At 39.4% G+C, this 18,677-nt stretch overlaps 1 protein-coding gene across 2 annotated transcripts in view; it reads right to left on the bottom strand.

The window, feature by feature from the left end:
• The window catches only part of adck1 (aarF domain containing kinase 1), a 152,709-nt gene that overhangs the window by 33,037 nt on the left and 100,995 nt on the right, over positions 1 to 18,677 (bottom strand). For both annotated transcript variants that reach the window (XM_088924578.1, XM_088924579.1), the window contains one exon: positions 84 to 233. In XM_088924578.1, the coding sequence (XP_088780704.1) occupies positions 84 to 233 (150 nt within the window). The remainder of the gene's footprint in view (positions 1 to 83; positions 234 to 18,677) is intronic.

Raw genomic sequence — 18,677 nt, 5'->3', positions numbered from 1 at the left:
CTTGTGACAGCGAATAATTGAGTGTGTAATAAGTGATAAATTCTCTTCCTGGAAGCCTAGCACTAAAGGGCACGGTGTCTCACCTGATACAGCCCATGATCGAGTAATATAATTTCAGTCTCACTGGTTTTCGGGCACTTCCTGACCAGCACATTGCCTGGGTGGGGGTCACAATGTACAAACCCATTCACAAAAATCATCTCGCTGTACATCTTCCCCAGGTTCTGGGAAATCTGTAAGAAAACAGCAGAAAAAGGGGACAGTTAGCAATTGTTAATTCATTTTAATTGAGAAATGGCCTTCAGGAAGTGTCATTAGTGTACGCTTCCCATTGCACGGACACAATCATTCCAGCATTAAGGCGAGTTTTGCCGTCGTTCTTTACCATTTGCATTGTGCTTTCAATTGCCTTCACTATAAATTCCACAGCTTCTAAAACTGTATATTTCTGAAGGCTTCTAAAGGAGATACCAACGGATGTCATCCAATACAAGAAGCCAACTGGCATAGATCAGGTTTGTAAACATTTTTAAAAGTCTCAGATATCATGCTGCTTATAGTTCTCATTGTAGATCAGCAGGCTTTTGGCACGAATGAAGCACATTTCATGCCACTACACTCACACTCCAAGATCAAGCAGATAATCGCTGGCTGCAAGTTTTCTGCGCAAAGGGACAGAATTAGTTCCTGCTCATTTAGACCTTTATAATACCACATTCCACAGTGACAGCACCAGCCAGGAAGAACACTTCATTTGCAACTGCAGAACCAAGGTGTGCTCCTGGAAACTGCAAAATAAATAATTTCCACTCACTCTGTCTCACTTGAGATTAAGAGTGATAAAAGATCTCTACAGAGGAATGAACAATGACACTGTTAGTGTGTGTAAACAGAAGGAAGGGAGGAGACAAAAAGATTCACTAAGTGCTGCCGTGCACATACAGTAGATGTGTGTTATTGATCCCTTCCTTATCAAGATACAGTAGCATAAATCTGAGTAGCCTCAAAACTGAAGCCTGTTGATCTGTAGACTATTTTTGTAATTGCCTGATCAATAAACATATGTATTTACCATAATGCGAATGTTGTGCAAAATCTGCTTACAGCTCAAAGTCCCATGTGCAACAACTCTAACTCAGAAGAATTAACAGCTGCTCGCATGCGTTTTGACAGATGATATACGTCCGGTAATGCAAATCAATGTAAACTTATCTGTCTGAAATATCTGTGATGTCAAAGAGCTATTGGTCATTTAGGGTAAGGAATGCTGAGGACTGCAGGAAGGAATATTAATAAAAAATACACCCTCTATAGTCAGGAAATATTGTATCATAGCACACGATTTCTTTGTTCTCTGGGACAAATAAAATACTCTTGATAATAGATTAATGACCAGGCAGTAAAAAGGACAAATATTTATTCACAATAAATTATGCAAATACACAACAAAATGTTTCTGGCTATATAGAGATACTACAATAACAGATCTGTGAGATCCCAGAGCCCTGCTTTCTACAGACCTAGACAACACTGAATTCTCCTGACTTACCGTAGAGACAAAATGGGGAAAAAGGGGAAACAAGTAGCATGTGTCTTATCAAACACAGGATCCTGCTCAAGACTAAATCTTTGTCTTAATTGCATTTTAAATGAATGGGACCACTAACTACAGTAAAAAGAGCTGTCCTTTAGTCTGTGGATTCCACAACTGGAAATCAGTACTTCCAATACTGTAGGAGAGAAAGTCCCCTTTCTTAAAAGTCTGGTTCTCATTCAGTGCGGGGGTACTAAGCAAACACACAGACAGACATCTCATTAAGGACACGGCAACATCAGTACTGTTCATTTTAAGAGGTTGGGAAAATTAGTGAAGATAAGCAGCAAAATCACTGCGGCAAATCAAATTTGTTTGTTTACAGTAGGATCAAATAAACCTACAGTATACAGTATGCCCTTTACAAGCAGAGGGTTGCAAAGAAGGCCAGGAGCATTGTGGAGTGTGCGTCTCATTCCTCCCGATGTGAATTTACACTACACCCATCTGGGAGATGACTCTGTGTACCCATGTGTAACGGTAATAGACTCAAGAAATCTTTCATCCCTGATGCAATCTCACTTCCAAGCAATGTATAATAACTCTCTTATCTCCTGAAATACTAGTGTACTGTGTTCTTTTATTGATGATGTTTGTCAGTTTTTGTGTAGTTGTGTTGGACTTTGAAAACATAGGTGTCTCTCTCACAATCCAATCAAATCTCCTCTTGCCTGTTGCATCCTTTGAGATGATCCTTCCATTTATTTTCTGGTTACTGTGTGTCCTATTTATCCTGAGTTGAGGCTCAGTGAGGTACACCAGTGAAGGCTGGCTTAATGACCTCATGGTTAAATATTAAGGTTATAAAACAGCAGACAAAATTCTCTGCTGACTTAACAAACAATTAGTTTACCCTGGGTTAATTATTAGCACCATAATTTGCTCCAGAACTGTAACAATAGCATTATATTCATATTGTTCTATCCCGATTCTAGCTATTTAGAAATCAAGTGAATTAAAGATTTTTTTTTTCTCCACAGAACTTTTTACTAATTACTTTTAGCTTACAGTGAAGTGTGCTCATGGCAGTTTTAAACTACTCCTATCTGCCAAACAGACCTCACTGCAAACTGTGAAGCCTTTCAAGAAAATGGAAGAAGAATATAGGTCAATGTAATTCAATTAGTCATGAAAAGGAAACGGGATTAGATTCTAGAGGTTTCTGTTAAGGGTTTAAGGGATTCCTGTCCCAGAATGTAAAACATGGGATGTCCATTCATTCTGCCGTTATTCATTCTGACGTTAATAAATACCGACCTGTCCTGTTTGTTATTACTACATAGTAACTTCAAATGTACTGCTTTCGATACTGTGTCTATCACTTCAAAGTAACCTGGACAGACATTGAGATGCCAATGTGATAAAAAATTTACACAAACTCCCAATTTTATCCCAGGCCGGTACCCGTATCTTCCTGAGACTGTATCTCAGGAACCCACTAATTTGTTTAACAAACATCAACTGGTACTTCTTACACAGTAGCAGACGTATGCAGATTTCAAGGGAAAATTGGGATTAGGTCAGGATTTCCATCCTACAACCAATCGCGAATTACAAGCCCACTGCTTGATGACAGCTGTTTGCCGGAAACATTTTCCTTCTGCTGAGGGAAAGCCCACTACCATGCACTGGGTCTGTAATTTGCAGCTGACAGGTGGGTCAAATGTTTTATTTAATCTGGGAGCAGGTGCTAGGATCCTCCATTGTAAGGAGCATTAAAGACTTGAGAGAAGCAGTGCTTAGGAGTATAAAACACACCACTTCCACAAGCCAGTGGTAGACATCAGAAACACAACTGAAGCTTAGATCTCTTCAAAGCACATCCACCTCCATCTTCCAGGAGTTCTTGTCTCCGTCTAGTCGGAGACAGCTGTGATTCCCTTAGACTTGTTCTCAAAGGGAGCCAAGCCACACCGCTCCTCAAACATGTGTTCAAAGCTATAGGAGTCTCCTTTTTAACAGTGCTTGCAGAGAAGGCACATTGGGGGCGGAGAGTCCTGAAACTGTTATGTTCTGAATGCTGATAAACAGTCTCGACTGCTGTTCATAAAGGAGCTATCAAGAACATGCAGGAAAAAAAGAAAACATTTCCCAAGGCAAACCATTATTCTGAAGGCATTTGAATAGAACACTTAAGAACTTTGCATTTCCTAAATATGCTGAAGGGAATAGGAGGTGCTAAATTCAATCTAGATACAAAATTGGATGTCTTCCTAAATCATTATCTCATGAACTGCAGTTCAAAATGAGAGCATAGCATTTGTTACATACTGTTGTTATGTTGGTGGAATATATAACTAACATCTTAATATTACTTTTGTGTACTGCATATGCTTCAAAACGTGTTTTGTAAGTGACAAATTACATTTTGAAGACTTTCACTTTACAGAATAAGCATCGGTACAACTATTAATATAAAAAATGAATCACACATCTTTGGGCAGTGAACAAATGACCTGTTCCAGGGGGTTTTATATAATTCATAAACTCCATCAGTCACACATTAAGGTCGAGGGTTATTATTCAGTCTTAAGAAATGATCAGAGGCTTTGACAGCCTGGTTGCTTTCAAATTCAAAAGTATTATATTGTTTACAAAGACTTAAAAATAGAAAAGATTTGTTATACAGTGTTTGAATACTACATGCAAGTAGCAATAACAAACTATAGATACAAAATGGGTAACATTGAAGTAGAAGAGGCTACTTGTGACAAAAAACTAAAGTATCTGAAGATTCTTTTCCAGATGTTTCTTAAAAGACATCAGGGTATCAGATTCAACAAAATGATCTTTTAATCATATATATTATATACTGTAAGTAGTACATAATGTGACAGTAAAGGAGGGGACTTGATTATATGTAAATGTGTCTATTCCAGATGGCTCTCTGCGCCGAACCCTCACAAATGTCCATGCCCTACTGTATTTTAAACATGAATAAAAAAGTAGGGGCACACTGGGTACTAGGAACAGCAACTGGCATTCATTCTGCTATCAGAATGGAAACATCAAATGGGGACAAACCAGTAAGGTCCTATTCATGTGAATCACGACATTCTCTTATTCTGAAAGCTGTTATACAGACACCAATTTCTTTTCCTTGTGCTTGAGGTGAGTTAGTTATATCCCATTCCAGTGTGGTTTCTAAAACTGACATTTCTTCCTGCACAGACTAGGCCATTAATAGTGTTAATAATATTTCTGTCATTCATCATGTAACATCATCTAAGACTGAAAATTCGTTTCTTGAAGGAAGAAAAAATCAGTAATCACTGAGGGCTTATACCCATAACATATTCCCTCAGAAAAGCATCCTTTTTAAAGATTTGTCATCTCTGAAGATGAAAACTCAGGCTGGGTAGTGTGTACAAGGGCGCAATCCTAGTACCTTAATTAGTGCCACTTCAGGACACAAATCCTAGCTGAGTCATGATTGTAGATAGCTAAAAAATATATCTTATATATAGCATGAAAAATGCTTAAGGGAGCATGGACACTAATAATGTGTCATTATATGCAGACATGATGGAACGCAGGAAAAAAGACAAAAGAGAAAGATTGTAATAAATATAAAGATTGCGAATGTTTCTTCACAATCTAATCCCTCTCAGATACCACAATCACTGTGGTGTCTCACCTCCTCCACATTTTCACCTGTCTCAGTGGATATCTCATGGTAAGGAAAAAAATCTAATTTCATGGCTTTGATGCACACACATTTTAATAGCAGCTAACCCTGTGTGTTCTGAGCCTCAAGCCTCAAGAACGCAACAGATGTCCCACAAGAATCATGGTTCTGTAGCTTGAACCAGATGAAAAAATGCACTCACATTTTCAAACACTAGGTGAGAAAAGGACCAAGGAAAGAAATTAAACATGTTCATCTTTAGCATCATTAAAAAACATATGAAACTCAATAATCCTGTTTCAGGTCCCTTGTTTTATCATGTATCTGTGGAAAGTAAAAATAGTGTCTCCATGAAGTATCAGCACATTCTCACCTGAATGGATGCCTTGTACAAACCAGTTATCAGGGTATATTTCTCTGAAACTCTTGTGTTACCAACATGTACAGTACATATTTGTATGCCCGAAGCATAATTTGCCTGTAAGAATCAGCAAAGCAGCAAATATTTGTAATTGATTAAAGAAGCAGTAATGGAGTGCAAAATGAGTTTTGATGTTCAGGTTCTGCCTCTCGCCGATTCGGAGATGATTCCCTTTTCCTCTGCTGCTTATGAATCGATGGTGCTGGAGTGCGCACAGAAAATAAATCATATTTTCTGTCCCATTTCACCAGGCTGATGAGACTGTTCCCCTGGCAGCAGCCAGCCAGAAATGAGAGAAGATAAAGTGTCTGAGCGCTGACAAGTTCACGACTGTGGAATACAAAAGGAGGATAAGCGAGGGCATCCCTGCTGGCAGAAGCAAATGCACAAATTATTCCTGCTCTCTAAATATGTATTTAGAATGTCTTGCAAAATAAAGCAACTAGGCACATGTTTACCACCAATGACATTCCAAACGATGAAACACTGGAGCTCCATCTGGGAATGACTCAGCAGCTCTTCTGTGACCACATGCAACAAAGATGAATAAAAGACTGTAATGAACATCCACTTTTTATAAAAAGGTTAGCACCAAACAGTTAAGGAATAATGCCGTGCAGTTTCTTTTATCATCAGCATCTAAAAATCTGAACCAACGCAGAAAGTCTGTGAGGTACTGTAGATGCAGCCGCATGGTCATTTCTCACGTGTGCCTGCAGATGAGGGTCATGTCATACAGCGCACACAAAACCACATTTTAACTCTTCCTGTCAAGGAAGATTCTCTCTAACAAGCAATTTAAGTGCTAATCAAACTTTCTGAGGTTTAACACATTGTTTTATTTTAAACAGCATACAGCACTCATGTGTGTGGGAACACCATTAAAAATGTATGGTTCTAAATTATATATAAAGACATCACTTCAAGGTACAGTAGTTTTTAGGACTTAGAGGAACTGAAACCTTAGCTGTCTCTTTCAAACTCTCCCTCTCTTCAATCTCAAGGATCCCACTTCCATTTTGTTAGCTAGAAGTGGAAGGAAAGCAAAATCCCAGAGGGAAGAGCTCTGGCCTTGGGGAAGAGTCCTCAGTGCTGTAAGGAAGAGGTGGAGAAAGGCCAGATCTACCTACTTATAACAGCAGATAGGAGTATAGCCAGACATACCTGCTCCACCAAAAGATATGGTTTCAGTGTTGTCCTTTTTATAAATGTTAAAAAGACCCAATTTATTTTGCTTGGTCATTACTTTTTATCTTCAATTCATTTTTGCATGTACCTACAGTACAATGATCAAGATATTACAAACAAACATTTTAAGTTCACTGACTGATGTCGTTCCCATCACTGCATTCCTGGATAGTTCAAGGTTAGCTGGACTCTCAGATAACTTCAAGGGAGCAAATCTGCATTATGTGAAACTTTAAGTGAAAAAGTCTTTAAACCAAAAATTTTAAGCGACTGCTCTATTTTATTGTTGTTCCTCTAAAAGATGCTAGTAAATATTTGTGGGGAGCAATGGAACAGAAACAGTCCCTTTCTTCTGGAGTGCCCATCCAGAAAACAGTGGGTCAAACCTTCCTTGAAAATTTTAACTACCCTAGTTTGAATTAGCAGTTTAAATGTTGACGCTGCAGCTACACTACAATGCATGTAATTTGCCCTCATGCAGTATATAGTAAAATGACACTCATTCAATTTATTTCATATTTAACGTCTCCTGTTATTGAGTCATGATCCTCTCGGGCCGCACTGATAAACGCTCAGTGCTATAAGGTGGTCGTGTCTCATGGATTAACGCTTACTGTGAGCTACAGTTTGTCAGACCCTGTAATAAAGTAGTGAAAGTAATGAATGGCCAAAATAACAAATTAAATACAAATCACAGCCATTCACCTCATCCTTTAATTCAGTTTTCTCCAGGTAACTGAGACAAAAATTATAATTCTATCAAAGAACTGAACTGCATGTTTAAGAAAAACAATAAAAAAGCTTTCTCGGGTACTGATGTAGGGACAATAAAATTCTCAATGCACTATTAAAATATAGCTTTAAATGGACACAGTTTAACAATCCAGTTCATGGCAGAATGACTTTTAACCAGATACAGTACATATCTGTGTTTAAAGGAATATCCTGCACTGACAGGAAAAAGAGCTAAACCTTTTCAGTCCTGAACAAAGACTGAGAAGAGACCTGACTCAAGTCGTCAAAGTCCTCAAATGCACTGACAAATTCACACCTAAGGGCTCCTCAAAATGCTCAAAATTGGTGGCAGGGTGACACAAGAAGCTACTGTACAGTATGTGACACGCATAGAAGCTACTGTATGTGGTTGTGAACTTAAAACCAAATACAGGAGGCACTTCTTTACACAAAGGGTTGTGGGTGTTTTGACCAAGCTGCAAAGCCATGCTGTTGAAGTTGTTACCTTGGCTTTCTTTAATAAAAGAAGGTGGATGAGATTCTCAGATGAGATTAGCTATTAACTACCAAACAGGCTCGACTGCTTATACTGGTTCTTATGTTTTGCTGATCATAACACTGATTATTTTGTTTAATGTTTTTCAGATGTTTTGATGTGGACATGAACATACAGGTAATCCTACAAAGCTCTTTCTATGAATAAGATAAATTAAAATATTTATTTTGATACAATACTGTATGTGTGCATATACTCCATTCAACAGTTTATAGAGGCAGTCTAAAATAGTAATGATTGAAAGAAGCAACATAAAAGTTAATTTATTTAAACCTTCCTTCTAGACTGAGCTATTTCACAAATCAATATGGGGCAGGAAAAAAATCCTTTTAACTTGAAGATGTTCTAAATTTAATGAGCTGTTTTCAAATATTGGCACATGTTCGGCTGATTCTACAGATCCTTAGGGAGATATCGGACTGCCCTTTTTATTAGTCACTAGATCTTTTGAAACTCTTCTTTTATACCCACATAATAATTGGACCATAGTTTTTAATTAGTTGCTAGGCATGATGCCTTTCCATTCCCAGTAGTAGAGCTGTTTCAAAGCCATTTTTCTGAAACTGTCATTCAAATGTTGTAACTGTGGCGTTCTTCACATATTTTGTCTAAAAACACAACCCTTCTATGATAGAGATCTATACTATGTGAAATATACTAGAGTAACAAACAATATGTCTTGGTCATGGCACAGAAAAAAAGCTCAGAGAATTCAAAGGATCTTAAATGACAGGCTTAAGCTACTGCTTTCAGTTCCATACTGAAGTGTCTAGAAATGGCTTGCATTTCACCTACACAATATTCAAGAGTCCTCCACTCTCTCTGTTCCATGTTAGGGTGAGTTGGAGCCACAGCTCACTTTATTCAAGGAAGAGGGACTACAGTCAGTACCTTATTTTATTTATGCACACCAACTGCACACAGTAGTTTAACTTTTTCTCAGATTTGACCATTTTCCATAGGTGAACGGATTCAAAAATTCATGCAAAGATGCACAGAAAGCTATTGCTTTCTACCATTCATGTTTGCTTGGTAACTTTGAGAGTGAAGTGTAGCATTGCAGATCTGTGTGGAGATTACATCATGCAGAACAGTTGAGTGCCATGAAATCAGTGGCATTGTGACCAGACAAATGCAGAATTCAGAATGCACTGCAATCACATTTTATGACACAAACAGTCCAGCTCTTAGGATTTTAGGCTTCTGAATCTAGATATATACATACTGTGCATAAACTGGAAGTGCTACCTCAGTTACCATTCTGAAACTACTAATGCTCACAGCAGAGTGTGTTTTTCCCTTATTTAAACTCATGGATAAAAACCATCCTCATAGCTATGAAAACAAAAACAGCCATGGTAGAGTATGAAAAACAGCTAAAGGAGGAGAGAATTAAGATAGAAGCAGTACATATTCGTGACTGAGTAGCACTTTCCCAAGTTTATCTCTGAGGATATGAACACTGGGAGAGACCAGAATAAAGCAAGAGTGTGAATGAAGGAGTGAAGGTTCTCAATCAGATAATGAAGCTCAGACTACGAGATGTATACGTCTCTATATGCATCATATCATGTATCATGAATACCAAACACAGATTTATCTATTAATTTGGAATTGCTGAGAAAAAGAACAAACTTGCCCATCTTGAGCGTCACGTCAAGTACAGTACAACAGCAATAATCTTCATGAGCATCAGAGTGAGAGCCCAGCAGGATATTGAGCGGAGCATAGTTAAAGCAGATTAAGAAGTCAGGAATAAATAAGCAAAGTATGCATTTGGCAGTAGCATGGCATACATCTATGGAATATCCAGAGCTTTAGCAGGTGGACCTGTGCAGGATGGAAGAATATGGCAAATTAGACATTCTACCTTTGATATGCCAATTGTTATCCAAGGGCATCCCCCTGATTCCTAAAGGTGTTTTTTTGTTACAGATAAGCTGCCATCTATAGTAGTCAACTGATAGAACTGTTATTTACAAAAGGGCATGGCACATACTTCTGCCAACCTAAACACGGGGAGCCTGAGCAACAGTGTGGATGACAAAAATTCACAGATGAGGGATAAGGAAGTAAATGTCACATTAGCCCTTGTGTAATTCAGGCTCGTTTCTAAAAACCACATCAATTTCACCTCAGCGGGACCACTCCTTTATTCCTGGATACTTTGTAAGCCAGACGCACTACAGATTCAACCAGCAGAGCAGAGCATCTCAACTGCAGCCCAGAAAACAGTGCTGTGTGCAGGGCGGGACACACACTGCTAAACTGTTATTATATCTCCAGAGGCATAAAGTGGAAGACAGAGCAAGGAGAAGGCAATAAAGTACTACACCAACGCAGACTTTACCTGAAATAACAAAAAATCCCAGAAAGATATAAGGAAACTATACTGCAGTAGCATGCAGCTCTGATCTCTGGGGAACATTGTGTTTTGTCATTTTTGTTCACTGGTTAATTCATGTCAGTTTTCTATTGGGGCCTATTTGCTCATCTCAGCTCTTAAAAGGTTAAACGAGATCTGTAATTGTTATCAAACCTGAAGCAACTTCTGAGTTCCAGAACTGCCTTGATTTAGGTGTGTTGCCTGAAATGTAACCACTGGACCTCTGCGTTTAAGAAAAATAATTATTGTGGAATTTACAGTGTCACTCCCACCTATGGGTGTATGTGATAAACTGCCACCCCTGCCTGTGGGCATGTCTGATACAGTGCCACTCCCACATGTGGGTGTGTCTCATATGGTGCCATCTCGGTTTGTTGGCGTATCTAATACAATGCCATTCCCACATGTGGGTGGGTCTGATACAGTAGCATTCCCTTCTGTGTCTGCTCATGACAAACTGATCAACTAGTAAGAGAACGTTTAGCCACGGATAATGGGAAGCAAGTGGAGAATAGGTTGTGTAAAGTTTTCATTGCTGAAGGTGTTGAAGACAGTACCCTTACAGTCAGGTGTTTTTTACACTGAGGGCCAACCAAAGAAACAAATGAAATAAATGTCTGAATAAGAAAACACATCCATTAAGTCAGCAATTTGCACTACAGATTTAGGGCCGGAGCTGAGCACCACTGTGGGACTACTGGGAACATAAAATTGGGAAATATATGACAGACTTTTATGCTTTAGTAAAAGTGTGTATTACTGGTCATATTATTTGAAGAAGCTGAGACAGATGTAAATAAAGGCATTTTCATATTAATCTGCTGTAAAAAAATACCAGCAATGACTGAAGGCGTTTTTCTAATGCACTCACTGTTTTAATATGCAAATCCCCTTTAGTTGTCCTTCTTGTAATCACGCCAGATTAAATATTTGACAGCACTGTGATTTGATCTGACAAGCTGCTTGTGAGAAGGCTATTTAATAACCCCACCATAGAGTACATGCACTAAGTCATATAATCCACCCCCCATCCCTTCAGAAAAGCCATGTATTCTATCACACAAAACACCACAGTCACATGTGAGATCCAGAGGTACTGTATGAGGGTACAAGCCTATTGGTCTGGATCTTTCCCACATACCTGTCTGTGATTTTAGCATGTTTTTGAGTCTATGTGTGTCTGAATCCCTGATCTATTCATGAGGAGAAAGTTCTGACAATCAATAGACCTAGCTAATCCTTTAACTCTTAAGTGCAGTTGTAGAACTTTCTGTAACTGTGTGAAGCTGTGCTCTGTTTTTCATGTAACATGTAAGCATCACCTTTGCCTTCATCTTGCCTGCACTGCTGCTACACTAACATGTTTCCTTCTCAGTGGCCCTGTTGACTGCGTGGGCAATGCTGTGCCCTCTGCCCCACCCTTTGCACTGTGCCTCATGGTTAGACAACATCTGATAATGTACACATGGACTCACAGATCGCCCGCTGCTCTCTTCTTCTTCGTAGAAGGACACTGCTTAAAGGTTTCTTTCCTACTGTACATGTGAGGGAGTTAAGCTGCCAGACCGCATGTTAACACTGTGCTGATGTCTAAGCAGAGTGTATTTAATAACCATTAAGCAAACAGGCTTCTTTTACAATTTTGTTTTTCATGACATAAGGTTACTTTTTACTTTTATGACTCCTGAAGTAAAAATAAAAGAATGAGGTTAATTAGATGCGAGTTAAAATACATCCATCTTGTCTGTCTAATGCTTGTCTACCTGTATGCTACACGTCTGTAGCAGTTTCTAGCAGTGATTCCCCATTTGTGAAACAATGAGTTATGGGGTTTTAGTTTGTCTTGGTATAGCAGTGACTTCCTATCACATACTGTAAATAAATAAGCCACTTTACAGCTTATTCAATTGCCCTACAAGCAAAAGCAATCTATCGAGAATGTAACAGTTAGTGTATTTCGAGGTACTGAGTGGCAATGTGACCAGAAAAATGCAGAATTCAGAATCTATAAACCAGGCTAGGTCAGTAATTGGGTGGGAGCCCTCTAAGGCAGAAGTTCACAGTCCTGTTCCCTGGGGATCTACAAACCTGCTGGTTTTGTGCTCAGTTCTCAGTTGAACCTTTAGTTAACTTAACGATGGGACAAATGTTTTTTTGTTGTTTTCATCTCAACATTTTCAAGATTGCCGTTGATCTATTGGATTTCATTCGTAATTTTATCAAAACTTACTAGCTCTATTGAATTTTCAATTAAGTAACTAGCTCAACTGGGACAAAACCCAGCAGGTACAGTATGTGGGCCCCCAGGAACCCCAGTAGCTGAAAGAGATACAAGGCTGATGCTGTAAGTGCTGTTAGTAGATCAGAGTGGTGCTCTTCCCAAACTAATTACCAACTAAGGAGACTGGGGACACTGTAGAAAGTGTTGTCCTTCGGGTAACATGTTAAACCTAAGTCCTGACCACTAGGCCATTAATAGTCCCATAGCAGTAGTCAGAAGAGTGGAGGTGTTAAACCTGGTGTTCTATCTTAATTCCACTCTGGATCTGTACAATCTGGTCTCACTATTGTTCCCCTTTAATTCAGCCGGCAAAGTAATTTCTCACTCCTCCACGTTGCCTGCCGAGTAGAGGGACTGTTGACACAGGTGGGAGCTGAACAGCACTGGGGGATGCAATGGGCACCCTTCCTGTAGGTAAAGCACTTTGACTTTGAAAACTGTAAATGCAAGTCATTATATTATATATATGCTGTATATAGTGTGACAGTGGACCACAGTTCCCACTGCACTCCCCACTCCGCGGTGCGTGGGAATGCGCTGCGGTTCCGCGTGGGCTCGTGCCCTCCGCCACCCGTTTCGTCCTGCAGCACCTGGGGCGCGAACCCGGGTCTCCGGCGTAACGCAACAGGGAGCCAGCCGCATGAGCTAAAGGAGACCTCCCCCAGCCCAGGCAGCCGAGGTCCCTGCTACGCGCAGGGAGGGCGATGACATCACCGCATCCGAACTAGCTCTGCTACACCGCTACCACACCGGAGGGCTAATCAGGGCTGCGCTTTAAGATCCCCACGCGTCCGCAGACGTCGTTCAGTTTAGAACCGTATGTGTTCCCAAGCCGGCTACACAAACATTTACTCGGATCCACGAAAGGATTCTCTCCTATACTAGAGAACAGAAACATCTGCAGACAACTACACACCGGCACACTGCACAGAAAACAACAAGCGCTCTGCCGGTGCTCAGGCAGCTCCCTGAGACACTATCACAATAGTATAAGAATGAAATATGTTGCTTAAGAACATGTTTAATTACTGTTTATGTTAGAAATGTTGGAATAAGAAAACAAAGATGTCGCAGGATGGTTTCTCTATAAAATCAAGATAATTAATGGTCATCCTTGACCTGAAAAATAAAAGTGCATTGCATTGGGAAGGTTAATCACCAAAGCACGTCTGGATGTATGGTACCTCAGCTTTGCCAATTACCATGTTGGAGAACTCTGTTGTGTTCCAATGGTCACCCCAATGATCTTCGACATGTGTGGTTTCAATTCATTTGATGTGCTGGTGACACTTTGATAGCACATTATGTAGATTAAGTTTGAAACTGGAAAGCTGCTTGATGTACTCCACTTGCTGTTATGTATCTAAATGTCCAAGGTTAATGGGAGTGACCTTCTAACCAGCAAGTATTTTAATTTTTTTCATAGGCTTTGCTCATAAGACTACATTACCTAGTCCAACCCCGAATGAAGCCATGAAGCACAGTGAATGGTTTCAGTAATTTAACTTATTTGTGTAAGTTTAAGAAGACTTTTTAAAACTTGATTTTGAAATATACAGTATATTAGATTTAAACTCCCACTTTGATTTACCTACTGTATAGATTATTGTAATTTAGTGCTTAAAACACCATGAATTAACACTGGAAGGTATAAGTATTCAAGTGATAGACTCATTTAGCTTTTATGTAAAGTGCTTCACTATGGAAAAGCTTCTGAGCATAAATTTAGCGACAACAAAAGATGACATTTCTGATATTCAAACTAATTTAGCGAAAAAGACAAGGTATCAAGCCGACATAGACCATAAGATCCACAGTTCTCTGTTGTAGACCAACTACAAACCATACTGGGCTAGCATTTCATAAAGAGTTCTAACTTTCTTGTTGTTAAAATGATACATTTCAGCAATTAGATTGTATAGTGACCATTGCCCAAACTCTGTGGTGCTCACGTGATTATCATCACCCATTTTTCATTAAATTAACTTCACTTAAGGCACTTCAAACAGCACAATTCACTAACTACTCCTCTCAGGGTATTTAAATGATCTTCGGTCTTAATAAAATGAACCATTTCGCTCTGACTTCGGTCTCAGACATGAACCACTTAAATGACACAGCAGCCTCCCCCATCCAGGCACAGTCCTAACAAGCTCGACTGCCATTAAAAAGTGAACCAAAGGGACAAAGGCAACAAAAGCAATAATCAGATTTCAGGCAGAATAAAAAAATTGTGATTTTCTCATTAATTCTGTTTGGTTTCTGGTGTAAACATGTTGTATGCTTTTATATGTTGTGTTGCTGTAAGAAGCACAGAATTTGAAAGGATGATGGCATCCAAGTCATCCGCACATAATGTGCTATAATAATGATAATAATGATAATAATAATAATAATAATAATAATAATAATAATAATAAGAGAAACATATGAACAATATTTCTGTTTGTTATAGAAACTAGGCACCTGAGTGGCCCTGCCAGTAAAGGTGCTTGTTCAGAGGACCGGTTGAGCCCTCCAGCCTAGATGTTACAGTGCTGTGCCTGGGCTCTGCTGTTATTCGAGGAAGACCAGGATTCCTCAAGCTGCCATGTGCAATGGGTCGAGCAGTACCAGTACCAGTACCAGGGGACCGTGAGGTTTTCTCCCAGGCCACTATGAGAAACTTTACTCCTGGTGATGGTCACCCTCCAGCACAGGCGTGGTAAGCAGGGGGACAGGAACGATGCTTCTAAGTGGTGTGCTTCACTGGAGGAAAGAGCACATGGCCTTCAATTCTGGCCTGGTCTGCACAGGGACCACACCTGGGGACTGACTGCTGCCGGTTTAATTTAATTTAATTTGGGGATCATGAAGAAGAAGGAAAAAAATGGTCATTTCAAAACAGAAAAAAGAGAATCCCCGAGTTGACACATTCAGCAAAAACTAGATCTTAAATATACAGGATGCCATATCAAGAACATAAAAAATATCTATAATTCCAAATCAGCATTTCTGACAGTAAGTTTTTAATAAGCTTCATATATATATATATCCTGACCCAAGACCTTGTTACATAACCACAGTGCAGAGATTGAAAGAAAACGAATTTGCTGCAAAAAACATGTAATCTTTTTGCGTTATGCAGAATCCATATTTACGAGGTGGTGACCTTCTCAATCACATTGAGAGACTACAGGGTGATGTATTGAGCCAATCTGTTCAGATGTAAAGTGGTGTCCAGCTACAGCTGTAAAACTATGCATCAGTCGGCACTATGGCTTTTCTGCTCGGCTTTCCTGTGATTCCTCAGGAGTTCATTAGTTTCTGTGGGAACAGGCTGTTTGTTTCGAATGAAGAGAACAGAAAAGGACTGTGAGCAGAAAGACTTATGTTGCCTTTTCTTACAGGGTAATGAAAGGAAGGTGAGACTCATGCTTTCTAACTTTGCTGCTGCTGATGATAATTTCTGAAGTGAGTTTGTTAATTGGTGTATAATACCAGTCTCCAAGGGGGCCCTGCTCCTTAAGAAAGTTAATTGATTTCAAGCCATTTAATAAATGTTGGACTTAACGACCAATACTTCAGAGTTATGGCTGAACTCCAGTACTGGCAGTGAATCCTGTGACAGCTGTGTAACTAACATCATCATTACATTCTTCACAATAATCACAAATAATAACAGCAACAAACCGACAGAGGGCCAGATGGACAGAAATTCAAAAGAGTTGGGAACACGAGAGAGAGCTGTCTGACTTCATGAATACAAAAGCCTGCCTGCTCATAATTTGATTAGAGACACTTAACATACTTGCTTGGAGTTGGAAAGAGGTGACAAGCAATGGCACAACACTTGGATCATGAGATTCCTCGGCTGTCAGCTTCAACCAACGGACTTCATCTTAGCAGGAAGACCTCATACCCTTTTCACTTTTTATTGAACGATAAATTCAGTTTCTATTAAAGTCTGCTGTCAGTCGATTCTCTGACATTGTTTCTTTTTCAATAGCAAAGCTTCAGAGAAAATGTATTTTCTTGTTATAACTGTTATTTTTTATTTTCCAATTTAAATTTTATTTTTTGAAAAAAGTAAAATGTATTGTTTTAAACAATATTTCAAACCCTAAAAACACTGGTATGATCAAAATACAAATAACGTGTTAAAACATCATAAGCAGTTTCATTCTGTACTTTATTGAGCGGAAATTATTTTAAATTAGATCTTATTTTGTTATAATTTGTTAAACATTACAAAACATTGAGCCTCCTGCATTATGAATGGCCCCAAGCTGTTGAAGGCAAGGACTAGAATGATGTGTTGCTATAGGGCACAACACATTCCTTTAGAGCTTATTTCAAACAGCATAAACATCACTGCAGTTGTGTCTGCTCAAATACATTTTTAGTTTCTACACTTTGCTACTGTATATTCATTTTGTTTGCCTATTCTATAAATTATTCCACCACAGGGCCAGTTCAACAGTGAGTAGGCCAGGTATAGCCTCCAACCTAAAGAGGGATTTTTCAATAAGAAAAAATGCATGTTACAGATAAACAGCTGAGTTAAACAGTGCTCATCCTTGACTGCGCGCACTCAATTAATCTTGTGAGAGAGCTAATAGAGAACATATTGGATCAAAGACTGCTTCCATCAGTAGATTTTACAAAGGCGGAAAATGAGAACGCTTTTTGTTATGTCCTATTTTCCATTACTTCTCAGTACTAAGTTAAACAATGCTAAGGTCCTAGTGGTCTTACAGAAAACTGCAATCAATTATGGAAAAGGAACAGATTTTCAAAGCTTATCTACAACATCTTTAGCTACCTAAGGCAGCACAAGAGCCTTATCAGAAGATGAGGTTAAAAACACTAAAAGACCTGTCTTGTTGAAGTGAATAGCATGATGTGGGTTGTTTGTACCAGGAAACAAGGAGAAACCTAAAGTACATCATTTCTGCTTCACTGAATGAGATGTAAGAGACACAGCAAACCAAGAGATCTCTTCCTCCCACAGCTTACCTCCAGGGAAATAAGAAACTTATGTATTTTTGCTCATCTTCCCGTTTTCATCTGCATAGGCCCAAGCGTAACGACACACATTTCAGGCTTCTTCGATGACTTATCTTTTACTTATTACTTATTACTTATCTAACTACCATACATTTCTTCATACCACAGCCATGTCCGCTTCAAAGTAAATCGGGAAGGTTTAAAATCAAATTAGCTGTGTGGGAAAATCCGCAGCAGAAAATCCATCTACCCATCATCACCAAGCTGCTCTCCCTGGTGAGGGTTAACCTGTCTTGGAAGCACAGGACACCAGGGAGGACATCACCTCAACAGGACATCAGATTGAAGATTTCTAACATACTGTATTAATCACTCAGATGCTGACCTGAGGCAGGGCCTATATATTACATCTGTAAAACAGTATAGGAGTAGGGCTTCTTCATACAAAACTAAGCGTGAAGCAAAACCATTTCCAATCCCACCCCCAGACACTATTCTTTGTTGAAACATGTGGTCGAGCTGTGCTTGGTACTACTATACTTCATTTGTCATATTACAATGTTTCATGTTGACATGAAACAGTGATGTTGGGATGACCAGTGGAGATGAGGGCCAAGAGGGTTCATCCGTACACCTCCAGCGATGGAGTGCCCAGCACTCAGTGCCTCTGTGTCTGGAACCCCGTGGCCTTGACCCATCTGGAGCGGGACCCTAATATGTCGCTGCCATAAACAGATGATTATCTGTAAACAGAATACTGCCCAGGGTGCTCTCATCAACACAAGAAATCTTGAAGCCCACCAACTGTAATCTAATAGCCTGATCAACAAGATTAATACAGCTGGACTTTTGTTGACAAAACTGAATATCACCATATACTGAGTAGGAACAACTACAAC

This window comes from Atractosteus spatula, chromosome 9 (genome assembly GCF_055471065.1).
Source record: "Atractosteus spatula isolate fAtrSpa1 chromosome 9, fAtrSpa1.hap1, whole genome shotgun sequence".
Lineage (NCBI taxonomy): Eukaryota > Metazoa > Chordata > Actinopteri > Semionotiformes > Lepisosteidae > Atractosteus > Atractosteus spatula.
The sequence above is the reverse complement of the archived record's forward strand: the minus strand, read 5'-3'. Positions and strand labels throughout refer to the sequence as shown.